Here is an 18,349-nt window from a genome sequence, read left to right on the forward strand (position 1 = left end):
GGATAAACTTCCGTTTAGAACATACCTCCGATCGATCTGAAATTTGGTATACTTATGTATTTTGATGCGCTGATCAAGAATATCATACTCAAAACACCCGCAAATTCGATTTTCAAGGTCAAATCAATTTTTTTTTTTTTTTGTATGTGTGTGTGTGTGTGTGTGTATTTGGTATACTTATGTATTTTGATGCGCTGATCAAGAATATCATACTCAAAATACCCGCAAATTCGATTTTCAAGGTCAAATCAATTTTTTTTTTGTTTTGTGTGTGTGTGTGTGTGTGTGTGTGTGTGTGTGTGTGTGTGTTTGGTATACTTATGTATTTTGATGCGCTGATCAAGAATATCAAACTCAAAATACCCGCAAATTCGATTTTCAAGGTCAAATCAATTTTTTTTTTTTTTTTTGTATGTGTGTGTGTGTGTGTGTGTGTATGTATGTGTGGGTTTGTTTAGATTTGGGTTTGGGTTTTTCCTTATATTTGTTGCAATAAATGTGAAAAACATTTAAAAAATCGATTTTTTATCGATTTGACCTTGAAAATCGAATTTGCGGGTGTTTTGAGTATGATATTCTTGATCAGCGCATCAAAATACATAAGTATACCAAATTTCAGATCGATCGGAGGTATGTTCTAAACGGAAGTACACCCGGATCTATGATTCGGAAACCGTGATACTCCGTGAAAAATTTGATTCTCTTAATATTTGTGCCCAACTGTAACGTAAATGCTAAAGATTAAACCGCAAGCAGAATATTGGATTTCTTTGGAATCGTTATATTTTTACCTTGCACTATAAATCGAATTCACTTTTATTGCCCAACGGAACATGATGATTTTTATTACAGAAATGATGTTTTCCTTTTTGCCTTACCAGTTTCAGATTCCAAGACTCACTTGTCCAACGATTTTCCAGTTTAACGCTTTCACCTTCTGCTATTGATTGGGCTCCCGTATACGCTTGCCCCATCAGTCTCTGTAATTTGTCAAATTCTTTACAGCCTACCTTTCCCTTCCGTGGCCGCCGGTGGCGCCTCCTCCGAAGCTGGAACTCCACGCTTGCCTGATCCTAGCTGGAACCGGGGTTCTGCTTCTCCCGATTCTCCTCGCCGCGGCTTTTTTCAAGCTTGGAAATCTTGCCAACGACGGGATAAAGCTTGGCCGTCATCTAAGCGCCTGTACCAGAGACCCACCCTCGTCGCTGATCAATAACAATCAGGATAATGGTAAGGCCAGGGTCAATATCCAATTTTTGCTGTTCCACCTTCTCATTTTTTTTTTCAGGGTCTTGAAGTATTCGCAGAACCAAGTGTTTCCTTATTTATTATTGCCATAGCTAAGATGTGACGTATGGTAATTAATCAAAACACAGAAGGACAAATTTTTTAACCGGTAACAATTTCTATGTTACAATATTGCCATTATAAATGCGGAATAAAAATAATGACAAGACGAATAAGAATTGAACTATCGATTTACAATGGGAAAAAAGGTATAATCGCGCGGTATGAAATATCAGTAGAAATATTTGCATAAAAAATTGCGGATAAATTGAACTAATTAGTGGGGTGGAGATACACTTCGATCTTAAATTACAGTAGTTTGCAGAATATTTACGCGAAACTTTATTGAAAGTATTCTTTGAACTAAAATCTGTATAGAAATGGTTGAAATCGAATGAAGGTTTTGAGAACTTGGAGAAACATCGATAGTGGATTTTTAAAAATATTTTTTCAATCATATTACTAAACCAGGTGAAGAGAAAATATCCTTGCGACGTTACGTGGAAAATCTATCAGGTTTTAAGAATTCTTCAGGGGATTCGAGAAATCGTTATGGGGTTTTAAGAGTTTTTATGGGGAATCCCTGTGGGTGCTTCACGGGATTCGGGGAAATTCTTTATTGGATTTTACGTATCCGTATGGAGGGGAATATTTATGGAAACTCGGTGGAGTTTCGGCAATTGTCACGGGGTTAAAAGAATTTTTATCGGAGGTTCAACGGGGTTCAGATTTTGACAACGCGGGCATCGTCGAATCGGAAGATATTTTGGCAGGGTCACTCATTCATCGTACTGACGGAAATATGATCTTCAATGAGACGTTATTCTGCGCTTCCAGGTCTTGCTACTAATCTCTGGAGACACGGAGGACCGACGGCAGCGTTCATCCACCTCTGTACAGCGATGTGCTTCCTGCTTCCATCCCTCCTTATGGAAGCCAGACTGATCCACGCCGGCTTTCTCCCGAAAGGTAGGTAACCGTCGGTACACAGAAACAAGCTCCGTTCCAGCTTCCTGCAGGCTCAATTTCACGATCCATTTCCCATAATACACCGGCGTTGAGTATACAAATTAGTCCAGTGTTAAAATACGCTTCCGGTAAACAGTTGAACTGATAATCAAAATTGTACCGAATTAATGCGATTACTATAGCCAGCTGTTTGCATTCGTCTGTGTGGTACAATAATTATTAATCACTGCGATAAATCGGTTAATACAGTTACGAGTATTGATCGTTGTCGAAATCGAACGGAGACTCACGTGCGAGGGGAATTGGATGAAATATATGAAACCGCGCGTTTGGACTAAACTTTGTCGGCTGATTTGAATCACGTTTAAAAAAATTATCGTTCCTTGATTACGATTTGGAAGGAATTTCTGAACGTTGATTGAACACTTTCTGTAACGATTAGAGAGTCTGGATACCTAATAAAAACTTGCGAGACTGGAAAAGCTACGATTCGCAGGTTTTTTCGAACTCTGAAACTTTAATCGTTATAAATTTTTATAAGCTCTCCAATTTCCAAATCGTGCAAGGTACGCAGCTGTTATATTGTTATACATCCAAATCCAGTCGATTCAAATTCACGAATCCTTATTCCGAGCACATCATTAATTTCATTGCTTCGAATGTTCCTAATCAACCAACTTTTCTGCCGATGATCTTTCGAGTTGTTCCACAGTTTAATTAAATTCAAGTTTTGGAGTCAACGCAATTTGATCGCGAAGCACTCTCATCGGTTTAAGATCAAATCGTGCCTCCGTCGTATAGAAGCTTTCTTTCATTCTCTGATCGAGCACTCGGTTACAGTGGCGTCAAATACATGTCGTTGTTGGATAGTAAAATACTTGCAGCTTATGGCGAATCTGGAAGATAGAAAGAGGGTCAGAGAATTGAGATTCCCGGAGGAGTGCGAGAGGATTATTCGAAGAGATAAATCTCTGAAAAATCACTTTCCCCCTTATCAGGTGGTGGATGAAAAGAGTTGGGGACCTGCGAAAAGGTTCGTGTTTCGCAAAGTATAGACTTCAAGAGCCATATGGCGGTACGTGGATGCGGTAGAAATGGGCCTTTCGTCCAAGCGGTTGGCTTTTTATTACAGATTCCTCGGCCGAGTTTTTATGTAACTCGGCGCTGTCACGAACCCGTCCGCAAGCCCAATTCAATCGGCGCTCAGTGGTCACCAAACCTTCTCGAATCCCGTTCCGGGAACAATTCGCTAATTGATTGCACCCTCCTCAAATGTCTGAGGAAAGGATTGGGCAGTTTCGACGTCAAAAAATTGCGTCGCTTTACGACGAGAAAATAAAATTGGAATGATAGCTTCTGCACGGTTGTAAGTCTTTCCTGGTTCGTTTCGTTCGTCCTCTTTTACGGAAGTTGATATCTCATCACGAGATAAGTTTTATATTGAGTAGGTATTTTTATCAAACTATCATAATATTCGTATAAAGCTACGGAGATCTTCGTAAAAATATAAAAATTGACAATACTGGAATTGTAACAAAAGCTCGGAAGCCGGTTGACTTTCACTCGGCGGAGACTCGTTTTATTCAAGTGACTATGTTTTACAAAGTCATCGCTGTAATAGATTTTATTATTTTTCATTAGTCGACTAAACATAGCCCTTTGTTTTCATTACAATCAATATTGGTGTGATTAAATATGAGACGATGCCAAGATGATAAAAAAAAAGTGATGGAGTGGGTTTGTAAAGAAAGTTCTTCTGAATAAAATCGCCCACCATCGAGTGAAATGAAACGAAAACGATTTGAAATCAAGCATCGGTATCAAAACTTTTGTTGGTAATTTCAGTAATTTTTCGAGAAATTTCGCCTTGAAGTTTCCCAATCACTCTTCATCTTTCATATTAAATTTTCTGATCGGCTTAATATATACACGCGAGCATGGTGTTTCGATTAAAGCCTCGAGAGGAGAAGAGCGGTGGCTTCAAAGGAAGAGAACCTGTGACTGAGGTTATATATTCGTTTGATCGACTTTTTCGGTGGGTCTTGTATGTACGCGAAAGGAAGAGAGAGGAGGTGGAACAACGTTCAGCTTCCAATTATTCAATATTCACCAGCCATTGAGTTTGCTGGAAAGAAAATCTATTAGAAAAGCGCCGCACGTTAAAAGAAGTCTCACGAATTTTCTTGTGCTTTTCATCATCCTCATTTATATCAATGCGGGGTTCGGCTTTAAATATAAAATCTTATTCTTAGACGTAACTTACAACGCTCGTTTGTTGAGAGAAACTTTCTTTGAAGATGAACAAACTTTTTAGACGGCGCCACGGTGGAAATTCGGAAATTATTTTTTTCGAAAACACCCTAATATATCGTAGTATTTATGTAAACGTCGTAGAGCGGTAGGAAAATCATTCAGTTTCTTCGAGCAGCTAATTCGAGGATGAAGCTACGAAAAGAAAGGTGAGAAAAAAAATTCACTGCGACGAGTGACGGTAAAATTGTAGAATCATTGCAATGATACTCGTACGTGACGATACGTGGACAAAAGAAATTCGAGCCTCTCTGACGATAAGCCGCGTTCATGCATCCCCGCGAAATCGTTTACCGAATAGGAACCGAATCAACCCTCACATTTCGTTCGTATCCGATGGCTCGCTGCTTCTACCCGAATTCACAAAGCAAATACTCCAAATATTCAACCACCGACGCCTGCGGGATGTTGCGAGGGAGGGTGAAAACATCAGGGATTGCGGGAATGATTTAACCTGTGTACATATTTTTCGAATCGCTCCAACTGTCTTTACAATGGTGTTGGAATAACTGTGTACTTGATAGAATCAAACCACACTGCGTATCTGTGAGTTTATTTGATAGGCACTGGTCTGTTTCAAGTTTTAACGTTAAATTTCTACCTCTATTTTTTTTTTTTTTACTATTTTTCGACATCGAAAAATTTTTCGTACACAAGCTTAAGAGGTGCCTCACACATGTGAACTTGTCACTAAGAAAAGAAGTTCAAAAAATGCATACAAAAATCTGCTGCATATCCGTTTATCATTATTGTTAAAGAATAGCTATAACCTCTAAAGCTTTACATAAGTCCAAGCATAATTCGAACCACACGAAAAACTTGACTCTTTCGGAATATTTTTTATCGTTCAATTATTTATTTATTTAATTATTATTATTTTTTTTTTTTTTTAACAAAAATTTTCACACGTTTTTGGAAGAAGAAGTGCATGGAATAAATTTTTGCTGATGTTATTGCTGCAACACAATTTACAAGGAATAAAAAATGGTAGTAACGAATTATAAATGATGTTTCTCCTCGCAATTTCACTGCGCCATTAATTTGTAATATGATTATAAAAACTTATACAAACACTCGGTATGAATAATGTATTTTTACGGACTAAGATCGTAAAAATTAGTGTCCAAAAATATTCACGCAGAGTCTGAAAAAATTTGCACTTATCCCTTGACGATAAAAAAAAAAAAAAAAATAACTGGCGGCTGGTAGCATCGTATTTTTCTTGGGATTAAAGATAAGCACGCCTGCGGTGCGAAAGGAGAGAAATAAAGGAAAATAAATGTCCGAATTTTTCTTCGGTCGGCAGCTGAAATTAAAACTTCACCAGGCTTTCTTAAAGTTAGTCATGCGGTTTTTCTCGTCGAGATCGGTTTCAGGTTCTCCGAGATAAGTTGTTCAATGGATGATCCGACAAGGTTGCTCCTCTGCGTTTTATTTCACAGTTCACCGGGCATAGGGCTTTTCGAATTTAGGGGCTGCAAGCCATTTATCGCAAAGTCGATTTTCGACCAATATTGGGTTATTCGAGAGATATATTTTTCACCCAGGACGTTTACAACAATATCAAAATCATCACAAAAGACGCTCGAATTTTCATCGACGTCCATTCGTATACCTTCCGCAAAATTTTGCGCACAAAAAACGAAAGAAACAAATAATTTTCCGTTCACCCGCACAATTGTGCTATCTTTGAATGTTATCATTATTATTATTATTGTTGTTGTTGTTGTTGTTGTTGTTATTTGATGTTCTTTCAAGAAAGAAATAATTACGTATCTGCGTTCCTTGCACAAAAAGTTGAAAAATAATGGACCTTAAAAATTCACCGGGTCATACGGATTGAAATTTAAGTTTCAGGTTGAATCGCTCGATCCATCTGAATCAAAAGTTCATATGGGATAGAAAAAGCCTTCGAAAATTCTCCAGCAATGTTATTCGGGCGTAAAAACGAATAAAACATGCTTACTATGTGCACTATATAGTAATGAATCTGAGAAAAATTAAGTAATGGATACAATAAAATGTTTCAAGCGATCTCGGAAGATTTTTTTATTGAACATAATAAGCCCAAAAACGTTAGAATCATTTCAAAAACGCCAAAGTATTATAATTTTGGACGTTCCAGTTCCAACAACTTTTCTCAAATTGTTGATATCTTTAGCTTGATTTATTCGAATTTCTTCGTATGCATTTTAATTACATAGAGATGTTGCTTTATTATTGTTTACTATCATTTGCACAAATAACATTACCGAAAACGTTTCGAACTGTCGTTACAACTTTCCTTACAAATTCTAATTCAGACTAATGCGTTTTCTTCATTTTGTCCTTCTTATTTGGTTTTAAAAACAGGATCGACATGCGAATTTGCAGATTCAGCAGAAATTGCATTAAACCGGCAGTACGGATGCGCGATTAAGTACCTTGTATATTTTGCGAGTCGGTTTCTGCGGTCCCAGTGCCGAGGAGATGATAATCAGAGGGGAAGTTTTCGCTCCGGAGTTTGAGCTATCAAGGCTTATTAAGCCAGCTGTGTAGGATATTAGGAAGGAAAATGCCACATCGGTGGATGTACATTGTTGAATTCAGCACCCGCCTGGCACAGTCAAGTTTCCCTACTCGAGTAATAAACGCCAAAACATTCGTCCTGTGTGCAAGGATATCTGTCGAAATTTATCCGAGTCCTCGTGCGGATATCAGCAGACAGCTTGGCTAAATGTAGATAACTTGATCTCGTACAGATTTTGTCTGTCCGCAGAACCATCCAATTATACTAATTCACGAAGCCGGATGACTCGTGTCCGAATAAAAATTAACGATACGATCGTCCCTAATTAAATTCCATATTCGAAAAGCACAATGACGAAAATTATTTTTCCGGTATGCAACTTCTTGTTGTCTAAATATTTCAAGGATGACTGGTTTTGACTGAAATACCAGACCTGCGGAGGATACAAGAATTTTCTTTGTTAAAAAAATTTCATTAATTATTCTTTTCTTCAATCAGGTGAATAAGTAATGGTAATAGGATAAAAAATAGGTAAATCTCATCGGATGGATTTAAAAAAGTAGTTTTCTGAGGATTTGAAATTATCTGAAGCATTTTTTTTCTGTTAAAATGTTACGACAAAATTCAACTGTTCGGAGATCACTGCCACCGTGCAAAATATGTTTGTTTACGATATTGATGCAGAAAATTTCGAAAATTCTTGTCTCCGATGGTAGATTTGAGCGATTAAAAAACGCTGAAACAAACGAACGTATTCCTTTCCAAATGTATAGTGCATCCGCTGAAATTATGAAAAATTTCGGAAATGAGAATCTTCCGCCATTAGCTGATTCTACATGAATTTAACCTCACATTGTTGGATTGTTTGTTTCCTTAATTTCAGAACTTTCGTCATTAGTGATGTTTTCCGAGTGCGACGTGAGCTATTTCGCATTTTCTGTTAAAATGCACGATTGGTAATGATAATACGCGGGAATGACAATGGGAAGGGACTGACAAAAGTTCAGAGAGGGGCTTAAGTTGCTTGTGCTTTGCCATCCCCCGTGTTTCGCCTCGACTTACTTAGTTTACTGCCGCACGTTATACACGTCAGTAACGGTGAAGCAAAGTGATTAATTACACGCTGCCATCAATGAATTAACGATGCCACATTATGTACAGTTCAGACAATAATACATCGTTGACGTTCGCTTATAGTACATACCGAGCGTCGCATGTAAACGTAGTTATTGCGATAGCGTGTTCTATTTCAAATTGTAACTGTAAATTTCATTACGTCGTAACATTTAGAATGTACTCGATGCACTGCCTTCACTGCTTGTTGACGAATTGTTACACTGTGCCAAAAAAATTTCTAATCTTCGTCTGTCACCGACTAATTGAAATACAACCTTCTTAAAAAAAAAAAAAAAAAAAAAAAAACAAAAGAAAAACATCAAAATTTATGTTCGCGTTCGTGTTAATACATAGGAAGAAATGTTTAGTTAAAATCAGAGGATAAGAATATTTGTGTTGCTATACCCATAGAGAGAAATTTGACTCGAATTACGTGGGAGGTGCGTAAGAGTAACGGACCCTGTATTGTGATTGAAAAGTTTCTCGTATTAGCCACCGGAGTCGGGCGCTACAATCGGGCAGAAACGAGCCGAGTTTGGGGGTAGCGAGGTGATTTTCAGATTTTCAGTCGAGTTCTTGACACGTCGGCGAGCGGAAGTGCTCGAGAAAGTTGAGTAGATATCGGTTTTCAAGCAACAGCGACACGAGGTGGGAGTCCGTCGATTTCGAGTCGAACACGAGTGTAACCGTATGCGATGCGTATAACCTACTTAAAAAGTAATAAAATATTGCGTACGATGAATTCGTTTATTGCTAGTACAATTTTACGACCCGCAGCATAATAATTATATCCAGGGTTTTCGTTGCTCCCGTTGGTGGCACTGCATCAGCTTTCATCGATCATCCTCGTTGAAAAAAGCGGGTGAAGTTTGTCGGCCGAAATTATATGAGTAAGATTAATTTCCTAAGAAGATTATTGCAAACTTCACGCGTCATTAAACTGTATAAAATCTAGCTGTCCGCAAAAAAAAAAAGAAAAAAGAAGCTCAACGTTTTTACATCAATTTTATTTTCATCCCCTTTTGGTGTCGTCACCGTTAATTTGTACACTACCGCGAAACCGAATATCCCTGTTTATTGAAAAAATGGAACGCAAGTACTTAGCTGCTTGATTACGTTTTATTGACCGGCGACTATAATGATACATGAGAATAATTTTAGGGATACCAAAAATCCGATACCAGATCTGAACTGCCTTTTTTACTACTACTATGGCTAAACTTTCCGCATAATTACACCTGTACCTATGGTCATAGAAATTTAAAGCAACATTACTAATTTAATGTTCGCGGTCTGCACTAATTTACCAGCTCCTTAATCTAACCGACCATTGAATGCGAGGGGTCAACCACAGTTGAAATCTGGTGTACACGATTCGTGAAATCTTACGAAATCATTTGGATTTTCTCAAATCCTTAAAATCATGCGAATTTTTTTTTTCAGTAGTGTATTATTGACGTTTGCTGTTCGTACAAACTATCGAGCATTCAACCGATGTGATAGATCCTCGCTCGACTTTAGATCTTACTAAAATCTGTGACCCGCAGCCGAGAAAACGTACGGCGATGCTTAGTGGCAAGTATTGAAGTACGATGTGTGCGTAGGTCGAGACAGCGTTAGCATTGCTGGTGATTGAGTTTGATTACGCAGGGTCGTGGAATAAATTTGGATTAATCTGACTGAAACGAGAATCTGTCGCCCGAGCGGGGACGGGATACGTTGGCAACTGTACACGTCTACGTACGGGAAATCCGCCTTTGTAATTTTCAATGAAACGTGTGAATCACCGCACCCACTGATTGCATTGTTTCGTACGAAATTCAGTTAAAATCAACGCGCCACGCGTGAAGGCAGCGAGATGGGAGAGAGAAACGGAAACGCGATGAAAGGAAGAAGGAAGTGAAGTTATATTCAAGGCTATTTACTGGAAGGATTTACCGCTGACGTACCTCGTACAATTAAGAAATTTACAGAAATGGTCATTGCGAGGAATCGCTCGATGATTGAAAGTATAAATGATATAACGATTATCTGTAAATTTTTCTCTTTCTTTTCCTTTTTCAATTCCACGTTAATAAATTCTTAAAACAATTTATATCGTCAACGGTGCTACGGATTATCACGAATTACCCTATAAAACGCAGTTCAAATAGCAACCAATTCATTTATTACAGCGAGAATAGAATTCATTTAACCTATATTCTCTCGTTTTCGATATTTTGAACATTTTTCAGCCACAAAACTCAAAATTTAAATGTTTGAAGATGTTAAAAAAATTGCGATACATTTTTGAGACTGTACAAAATACGTCAAAGTTATATGTAGAAGATGAAAGTCTTTGGAATTTATGTGAAATTTTGAAGAAGTATAAACTAAAATAGATTCTAATCAATAAAAATTATCAAAGTGCTTGAAGCATTAGAAAAATGAATAATTGAATCCATCGCAATGTTCGTTGCGAATTAATTCAACAAGAGAATATAATTTTTTACACTGATTGTGAGATTATTCTGCGGTCCGGTGCATCAAACTGTACACGGGATCGATCAATACGTCGTCACCGACATTTCCTGGCCTTATCTCGCCTCGCTCAGCTTAAGACCAGGTCGTGCAACGTATCTCGTGTTACAGTTATGATCTCGAGTAACGCCGAAGCTAATAATAGCAGTCCGACAATGAGCCTGCCCATAAATTTAAACGAGACCCTACAAAAGTACCTTTTTTTCAACGCACAGTATCTCCATATTTTTTTTCTTAATTATCTGTGTCTTGATGGTTACTCAGTCAATTTTCAGATCAAGATATAGAAAATTCAGCGAGTTGTGAATTTTTGAGTAGAATGTTCCATTTTCAGGTATTTCGTTGTTTTTTTTTCATATATACAACATTAAAAATTGATCGACTATCCAGTACTGAATTTTTTTCTTCCTTGAGAACCTGAAATTAACAATAAGTCAGAATTTGAGTTGAATTTGTCGGAGACAATACTGAAACCTGACTAATTACTTAAACTGCAATCATGTCAACTATATGAACTCGACGAAGGGCGCGCAATTAAATGTAAATCATTCGCACAAGTCAGCAGTGGCATGTAATGAGAATTCCGCATGCAGAATTCATTCGACGCATTGAAATAATACCGGTGTAATTTGTTTATCTGCGTACCTATACATTTGTGGACATACGAAGTGTAGCGACGGGAATGTCGATAACCCGATTACCAGAGTGTCGTTCTGGGTGCTGCCCTAACCACGCGACTCGGTTGACAGTGGCGGTACGTGTAATTTTATGTAAACTAATTACCAGGTTATTCGATCAAGGAACCCTGCAGGAATACCGCGTAATATTGAAATCAAGCGTATCTAGAACCCAAGCGGTGCCGGAGACGATGGATCGCGATGAAAAACAACACGAAGCGAAACGTTGCCACAGGTATAACATGCGTGGATAGATAGAAATGCAAAAGTGTTTGCACGTGTCATTTTTTTAGAGTTTGCCAACTTTGGCAGAAATTTAATATTATATCCAATATGAATTTTTTTTTTTTTTTTATTTCCATAAACAAATCACCAACCCGTGAGTCATGAAAATACGAGCGCGTGTATTTTGGATTAAAAAAATTCGACTGTGAGCAGTTCATCGGCAATATCATAAAGTTCACTTGTTTCGAATGAATCGTAGCCTATGTAGCTCGCAAATGAATTTTAACAAGCCTTTCGAGATAGAATGTTTATGTTATTTTACGTGTCATCTGTAATAATAAAAAAGCCGTTCAAAATGATTGGTAAATAATTCTTCTACGAGCTGTATCTCTTTCAGAAACAACGAACTGTTGATTTTTTACGCTAAATTTCAATCGCACCCGTTCCCTCCGAATTCAGAATATACGTAACCGGAAGTGGTAGAAGTTTTAATATTTTCGAGACACGTCTCTACCGAATACTTCATGTGTATTATTAAAATTTCGTCCAAGTCAGTCAAGATATTTCTCTGTAATTTAGGATACGCGAAATAATAATTGAAACGTTTAAAAATTCACGATTTTGTAACCGGAAGCGGTAGAAGCTTGGAAACTATCATTGATCATCTTCGCCTCATACTTGATTTTTCACCCAACTTTCACTCGAATCGATGAAGCCGTTTTCCCGGAATTCGGAATACAACATTTTCTGCGCACGCGCCCGCACGCAGGCATACAAACAAACAAACACACACCCAGGCATACACACATACATATTGGGAAATTCTGGGCAACGGTTGTGTGAGTGATGAAACGTGTTTCGAATTAGAAAAGATTTTTTTATTCAACTAGGTGACATTTTTCCTGATGACAAATACAACAGGCATATCGTTTCGAGAAGTCAAAACTCAGATCAAAGTCAAAGATAAAATCTGGAACAATTGCCAAAAAAAAAAAAAAAAAAATGAATCCTCAGGGAGAAGCGTGAGTAAAATAGTGAGAGAAAAGGGAATCTTCATTTCCTATCAGTGAAACTAATTGCATTAGTCAAATTATACACCTTGAGTTTTTCTAACAGCGGAACGATGTGTACGCCTGAGGCAGGCAACCGGATTTACAGTTCATGTCCAGATTCAGCACCGCATCCCTCTACGGCCATTATAATATTACGGCCAATATCAGGAAATGTTTAAAATAATGAAAAGTTGAATTCGGACGATCGACTAAGGCAATAATGAGACAATTAAGAGTAGAACTGTCATCAAATCCATTTGTTCATCGTGATAACGAGGTGGCGGCATACGATGATCATCCTGAACATGAGGCGTAATTCTGGTTGCCTGCCTCAGGCAGACGGATCGTTCCACCGTTAAAAAAACTCACGGTACGTCAACGATAATACACTAATTTGTCATTGATCGCTCTAAAGTCTACCGTGACTATCGACATTCGCCGCATACCATTGGCATCGCTGATAATTGGTCCCGGTTGAACGTGAATTCTCCGAAGTTGATTACCCGCCAGCTATCTACCTGGATATACGTAACGTGTAGAAAAGCGAAGCGCCGCCGTTGATTTACTTGCTAAATTTGTTCGGCCAAACGCAACCGCCACGGCCATCCGGTGTGCAACAGTTGTAGCGTTCTATCTCTCGCCCTCTCCCCCCTCTCTCTCTCTCTCTCTCCTTCTCTCTTTCTCTCTTTCTGTCTCTCTCTATATGCCAGTTCTCTTTCTTCCTCAAGTTCAGGGATGCATCGATCGTATCGGCTTGAACGGATATTACATTCGCACTCAGTCTGGAGGGTGATCCCATGATATCGTGTACATGTTGCTATTGAACTTGATGTTGACCGCAGTATCAAGTACCCGTATAACAACGACGCGTATGATTGTTGAATAGAGATTTAATTGATGAATCGAATGATTAACTGACGTCATTTTTTACAATTTAATTTACTCTGTTGGAACGTAGCGTAAGGAATTTTTACGTAGATATGTTACCGGCATTGTTTTTTAGCCGTAAAATTTAACGTGAATAATTTTAAAGTCGAAAGGTCATCGTTGGGGAGTTATAGAAAAAAATTCAAGGGTTATACTATTGTTCCTTGGAACGTAAACCTTGTTCAAGATGTAAAATTCATCCGCCTGTCGCCAAATATCGGGTACCGTTCGTCTACCCGGACATTTCTCATACGAGGCCCAGGGAGTATAATAAATCATACATGGGGAAAGCTCGCTTCATCATACGTGAGAGTCAAAATCAAAAAGTCGAGAGAAGATCGCGTATCAATATAAAGCCAAGAAATAACGTACTTGACCAACACGATCAATCTAAATCATACCTTAGAAAATTGCAATCTATAGACTTCGTAAATGCATATTTCATCATAACTCTTCACGCATATTTAGAAATACAAGAGCAATCAATGTGTTACAAATTATTTCATTTCCAATACCAAAAATTTTGTATCACGTTAATTTGAGGTACAAATTATCTCCTTTTTTTTAACCCTTTATAATTCAGCCTTTCGTGGTATCAACACGGCAAGTATATACATGACTAATTGCAAGTTTTAAATGTAATAAACATGATTTTATTAACACACGAAAAGTAAGCGCGGTTGAATTCAAGTTTCAATACCACTCTCTTTCCATCAACCACCGTTTTGACTTCTCCTTTCTGAAGTTCAAATTTTCACTGCAGAAAATGAAGACCGATTGGTCTTTTCCATTTTTGAGGACTGCATACACGAATAAATGCTTCGAAAAGTTAAAAATACTGTGCCTAGAAGCTCATTTCTGGTTGAAGCTGCTCCTGTTTTCTACGAACAATGCTGGCTTGATAAATAGCTGCGAACGAATAGAGATACGTGAAATGGCGTTCCATCTTAATTATGTTCACGTTCATATATACATTTTCGCGCTCGTTTGCACCGTTTGCACAGCACTGGATGTAGTCGGCTGTGGTCATAACCGAGCGTAGGTATTATATGCGCATGGAGCAGACTAGATAAATAGACGGTTGGACAGAGAGGCGAGCGAATACTACGATACTGATATTCTCCACCTGCACCTCATGCCCATCTCGTTGCTTCTGCGAATATGCGATATATTTGCGTGTAGAAAACAAGGATTGTAACAGTTCGTACACAATAATTGCATCGTAATCGCAGGTTGATAATTTATTGCACCACATAGCATTAAAGTTGGGTAATATTTGGGGATAAATTCATTTTAACCATGCATATGAAATGCAAAATGGCACTGTGTATTTCCTATTTCAAATACTTTTTGAACAACTATGATTATTTTGGAGTCCAAATGAAGATATGCGTACAATTTATGATCTTGTAACAATGTCAAACGTTGGACTGTTTTCTGTGATAGTTCAAAAGTTCCTTGCCAATATATCAGAACGACTCTGTGATTACGTATAAACAATTACCCCGGACTCAGGCTCAAATCATCTGCCAAAAAACACACGGTACAACTAACATTTGACTTACTGCCAGCAGAAGATAAATTCAGCTAATTTGATTGAAAATTCGTTCTATCTTCAAAATTTGTACTTCTAATATACTTTAAAGAATAAATCGTGAATATCTTTCTTGTTTGAATCGAAAGAAAACAAGTAACAAATATAAATCACGGGGCTAATGCTTTTCGTATAATTTCACGTGGGACTTATTTGTTCCTTTCCTGAAACTTGACTCGACGAGCACCTTGGGATTTTTCGTATAATGCGAGACTTCGTTTATCGTGGTGCAGTATATCCTCCTTTTATCATTATCCCGTGTACTTTTTATTCCCCCATCTCTAAAGTATTCTCCTCGCATCTCCTAAGAAACTTTTGAAAATGCATTTGGCAGGGAAGAGCGGAAAGTTGCCAGTCTCTTTCCATGCCTCTGCGTACGGGAAAGATTTCTGCAGTATATGTAATCCGGATCGGATTCCGAACTTCTTTTACCGCGGCATCGCGCATCGTTGACCGTACGAGGCAAGAATTAAAACGGTTACGGCACCGAGCTTCGTGACAGTTTCAACGCTTTCAATGCCAAGCTAATCCTTGCCCAAGGTAATACAGGGCGTTTTCTATTGTTCCTTTTTCATCCCCTTTTTTCTCCGCCATTGCCGGCTAAAGCGCCGAAGGGGAAGAGTTAAACGACCCCCGTCCGAAGGCTGCTCAGGTCGTGGCATCAGCCAGCTTGGCTAATTAACCGGTGTCTCTGACTCGCCTTCCGGCCCATTTTTTTTCTCCCCGTTTCCCTGCCGCGGAAACTTTTTCACCCTCCGCGTGTATAATGAGAGACGACCTCACGACTATCTTGTAAATCATTTTAACTCCCTTGAGTCCCTTGTACCTCTGCCGTCGTTCGGACAACCAAACTTCCAACAGACGAGCGCCGAGCGTGACACGAAAAATTAAAACTCGTATAAGTTAACCACAAGCGGCGTACAAAAACGTTTCACACCAACGTTCGGCCAAGGATTATTGCACTTGATTCGATCGCCAAACCTTCCGGTCAAATCTTACCGACGTAACTTCTACCAGACCAGCCATAACCGCGAGATCAAAACTAAAGAAATCGAAGTTGTTTTTCCAGAATTACGTGCGTCGAGCACATTTAAGATGCCTGTATCCACATGGATCAACGATTAAATAACCAAACAATTTTTCGCTTGCAAACCTCACATGACAATATTCCCGAGACGCAAAACGATCGAGAGAACATTCTTTGTTCCATCTAATGTCCACTGTACACACTAATACACCTGCCGTCCAGTCGTATAGGGACATATATCCACTGGAGGGGAAGAAAAGAATCAAACGTTTTGTTCGAGATAGAGAACTCTCGACCAAGTTTCTAGTATATAAAGGAAACCTCCGTCCCAGCAGCCCCCGGGGGCCAATGGACGAGGAACACTATTTCATGACATGGACGCAGGAAATTACAACTTCGAACTCTGTTCCTCTATTATTGTCCGGCATTGAATGATTATAACAAGACAGATTCTGGCTCACGATATTTAAACCGAAGCAGTTCTACTTTCCTCATTTCCAAAAAAGAACGTGCTCCCTCCTTTTCTCTCTGTAATTATTTTCCTTTCCTCTATTATCTTATTTAGTTATCTCAACGTTGCACCCATAATATATTTTTCCTCTTACCTAACGTGGGAATTTTCGCCTTCCGTGACAACATGTATCCTATGTATGCGTACGACTGATACAGTTGTACGAAAGCCTTGACGGGAAGAAGGAAAGTAAAAGAGACGTCAGTGTCACGAACAACTGCTCTGAAGGATTATTTCTCAACCTCTCAAGTGGTTCTTTTGGATGCTGTCCAGGGGTTGAACAGAGATCTTATTTATCTACCCGCATAAGCAGACTTGAAACGTATTGTTTCACGTTGTTCGTCTTTTCTTTTTACTTCATGTTACATCCTCGCGTTTTCGTGCCCTCAACCACCCCTCCCATCATGCTTCATGTAATTCACCGCCAAAACAACTTTCTCGCTTTTCATCGAATTGCTGCCAGGAATATCGCACGTTTGAACACATTCAAACTTCCGTATCAAAGAGATCGATAGGCGTAATTAATTTGAATATACATTATGCACGGAGGAGCGCGGAGCTTTGATGTTTTCGCGTGTTCTCATTAGGCTCGTAGTGTTTTTATTTTTATTTTTTGTTGCGTACATTTTCCATCGCTTTCAGACCCGGTCGATATAGACGACGTACCTAAACCAGCGTTCCTCATTTCTCTTTTCACAGAAGCCATTTGGCGCACTGATCTGGACTGGGTTGTGGTTCACGAAGACCGACTGGTGGTCCTGAGCTTCATGAATCCTCCTGGCAACCTAAGTACGCTTTCGGGCTTCATAACTCCCCAGCCGTACGTGACGTCAACGTTTCTTAACGAGGAGAGGGAGAGCATCATCGCCTCGACAACGGAGATACCGAAAACCGAGGAAGCCGGCGTCACTAATTCTGAAAAGGGCTCTACCATAAACATGCTCGACGCTCGCCGCGCGTTTACTAAACCCAACGACTTTTTACTTGCATTGAATAAAACCACCGTATCGTACTTCAACCACTCGACGTCGACGACTATCGCCGCGACCAGCTCGATCACTCCAACCACAATCGGCACTCGGGCAACGACCGTAAGGACCACCAATCAGACAACGGTGACTACGGCTCCGACACTCACGACGAAATTAACAACGAAAGCAAGCGTTTCTCCGAAGCGAACCACCGTCAAACTCGCACCGAAAATCGGCAACGTCAAACTGAAAACGAAGCAAAAGGTCACCGCCAAAGTAGCTACCACCAAACCCACCAAACCCACCAAACCAACCAAGGGTAACATGACTGCGGAAAGTCTGACGTTGACCATGAACAGTCTTTCTGATCTGGACCATCTGGAAAACGTGAATGTAGAATTCGATTCTGGTTAGTGTATCTTCAGTCGTTATAAAAAAAATTACACGATCGAAAATTTTCAAAAATATCCACGATATGTTGAAACAAAAATGCAAAAATTCTTTGGTCTTGACTTGAGCATTTTTGAAGATAATGGGCATAAGTTTTTACAACTTGTCATTCTGATACACTTCGACTAAATAAAATGGGCTGTGTAATGATATAATTCCGACTATATTGTTAGACTACTCCATCAAACATGAATTGTCTAAATT

General features: G+C 39.0%; 1 protein-coding gene across 1 annotated transcript in view; it reads left to right on the plus strand.

Moving 5' to 3' along the window:
* LOC124301494 (protein tincar) overlaps positions 1–18,349 on the plus strand; it is a 131,065-nt gene that overhangs the window by 104,138 nt on the left and 8,578 nt on the right. The window contains exons 5-7 of the mRNA XM_046756615.1: positions 1,006–1,230; positions 2,125–2,256; positions 17,424–18,104. Coding sequence (XP_046612571.1) covers positions 1,006–1,230; positions 2,125–2,256; positions 17,424–18,104 — 1,038 coding nt within the window. The remainder of the gene's footprint in view (positions 1–1,005; positions 1,231–2,124; positions 2,257–17,423; positions 18,105–18,349) is intronic.

The sequence above is a fragment of the Neodiprion virginianus genome, chromosome 3 (genome assembly GCF_021901495.1).
Source record: "Neodiprion virginianus isolate iyNeoVirg1 chromosome 3, iyNeoVirg1.1, whole genome shotgun sequence".
In the NCBI taxonomy this organism is placed as follows: Eukaryota; Metazoa; Arthropoda; class Insecta; order Hymenoptera; family Diprionidae; genus Neodiprion; species Neodiprion virginianus.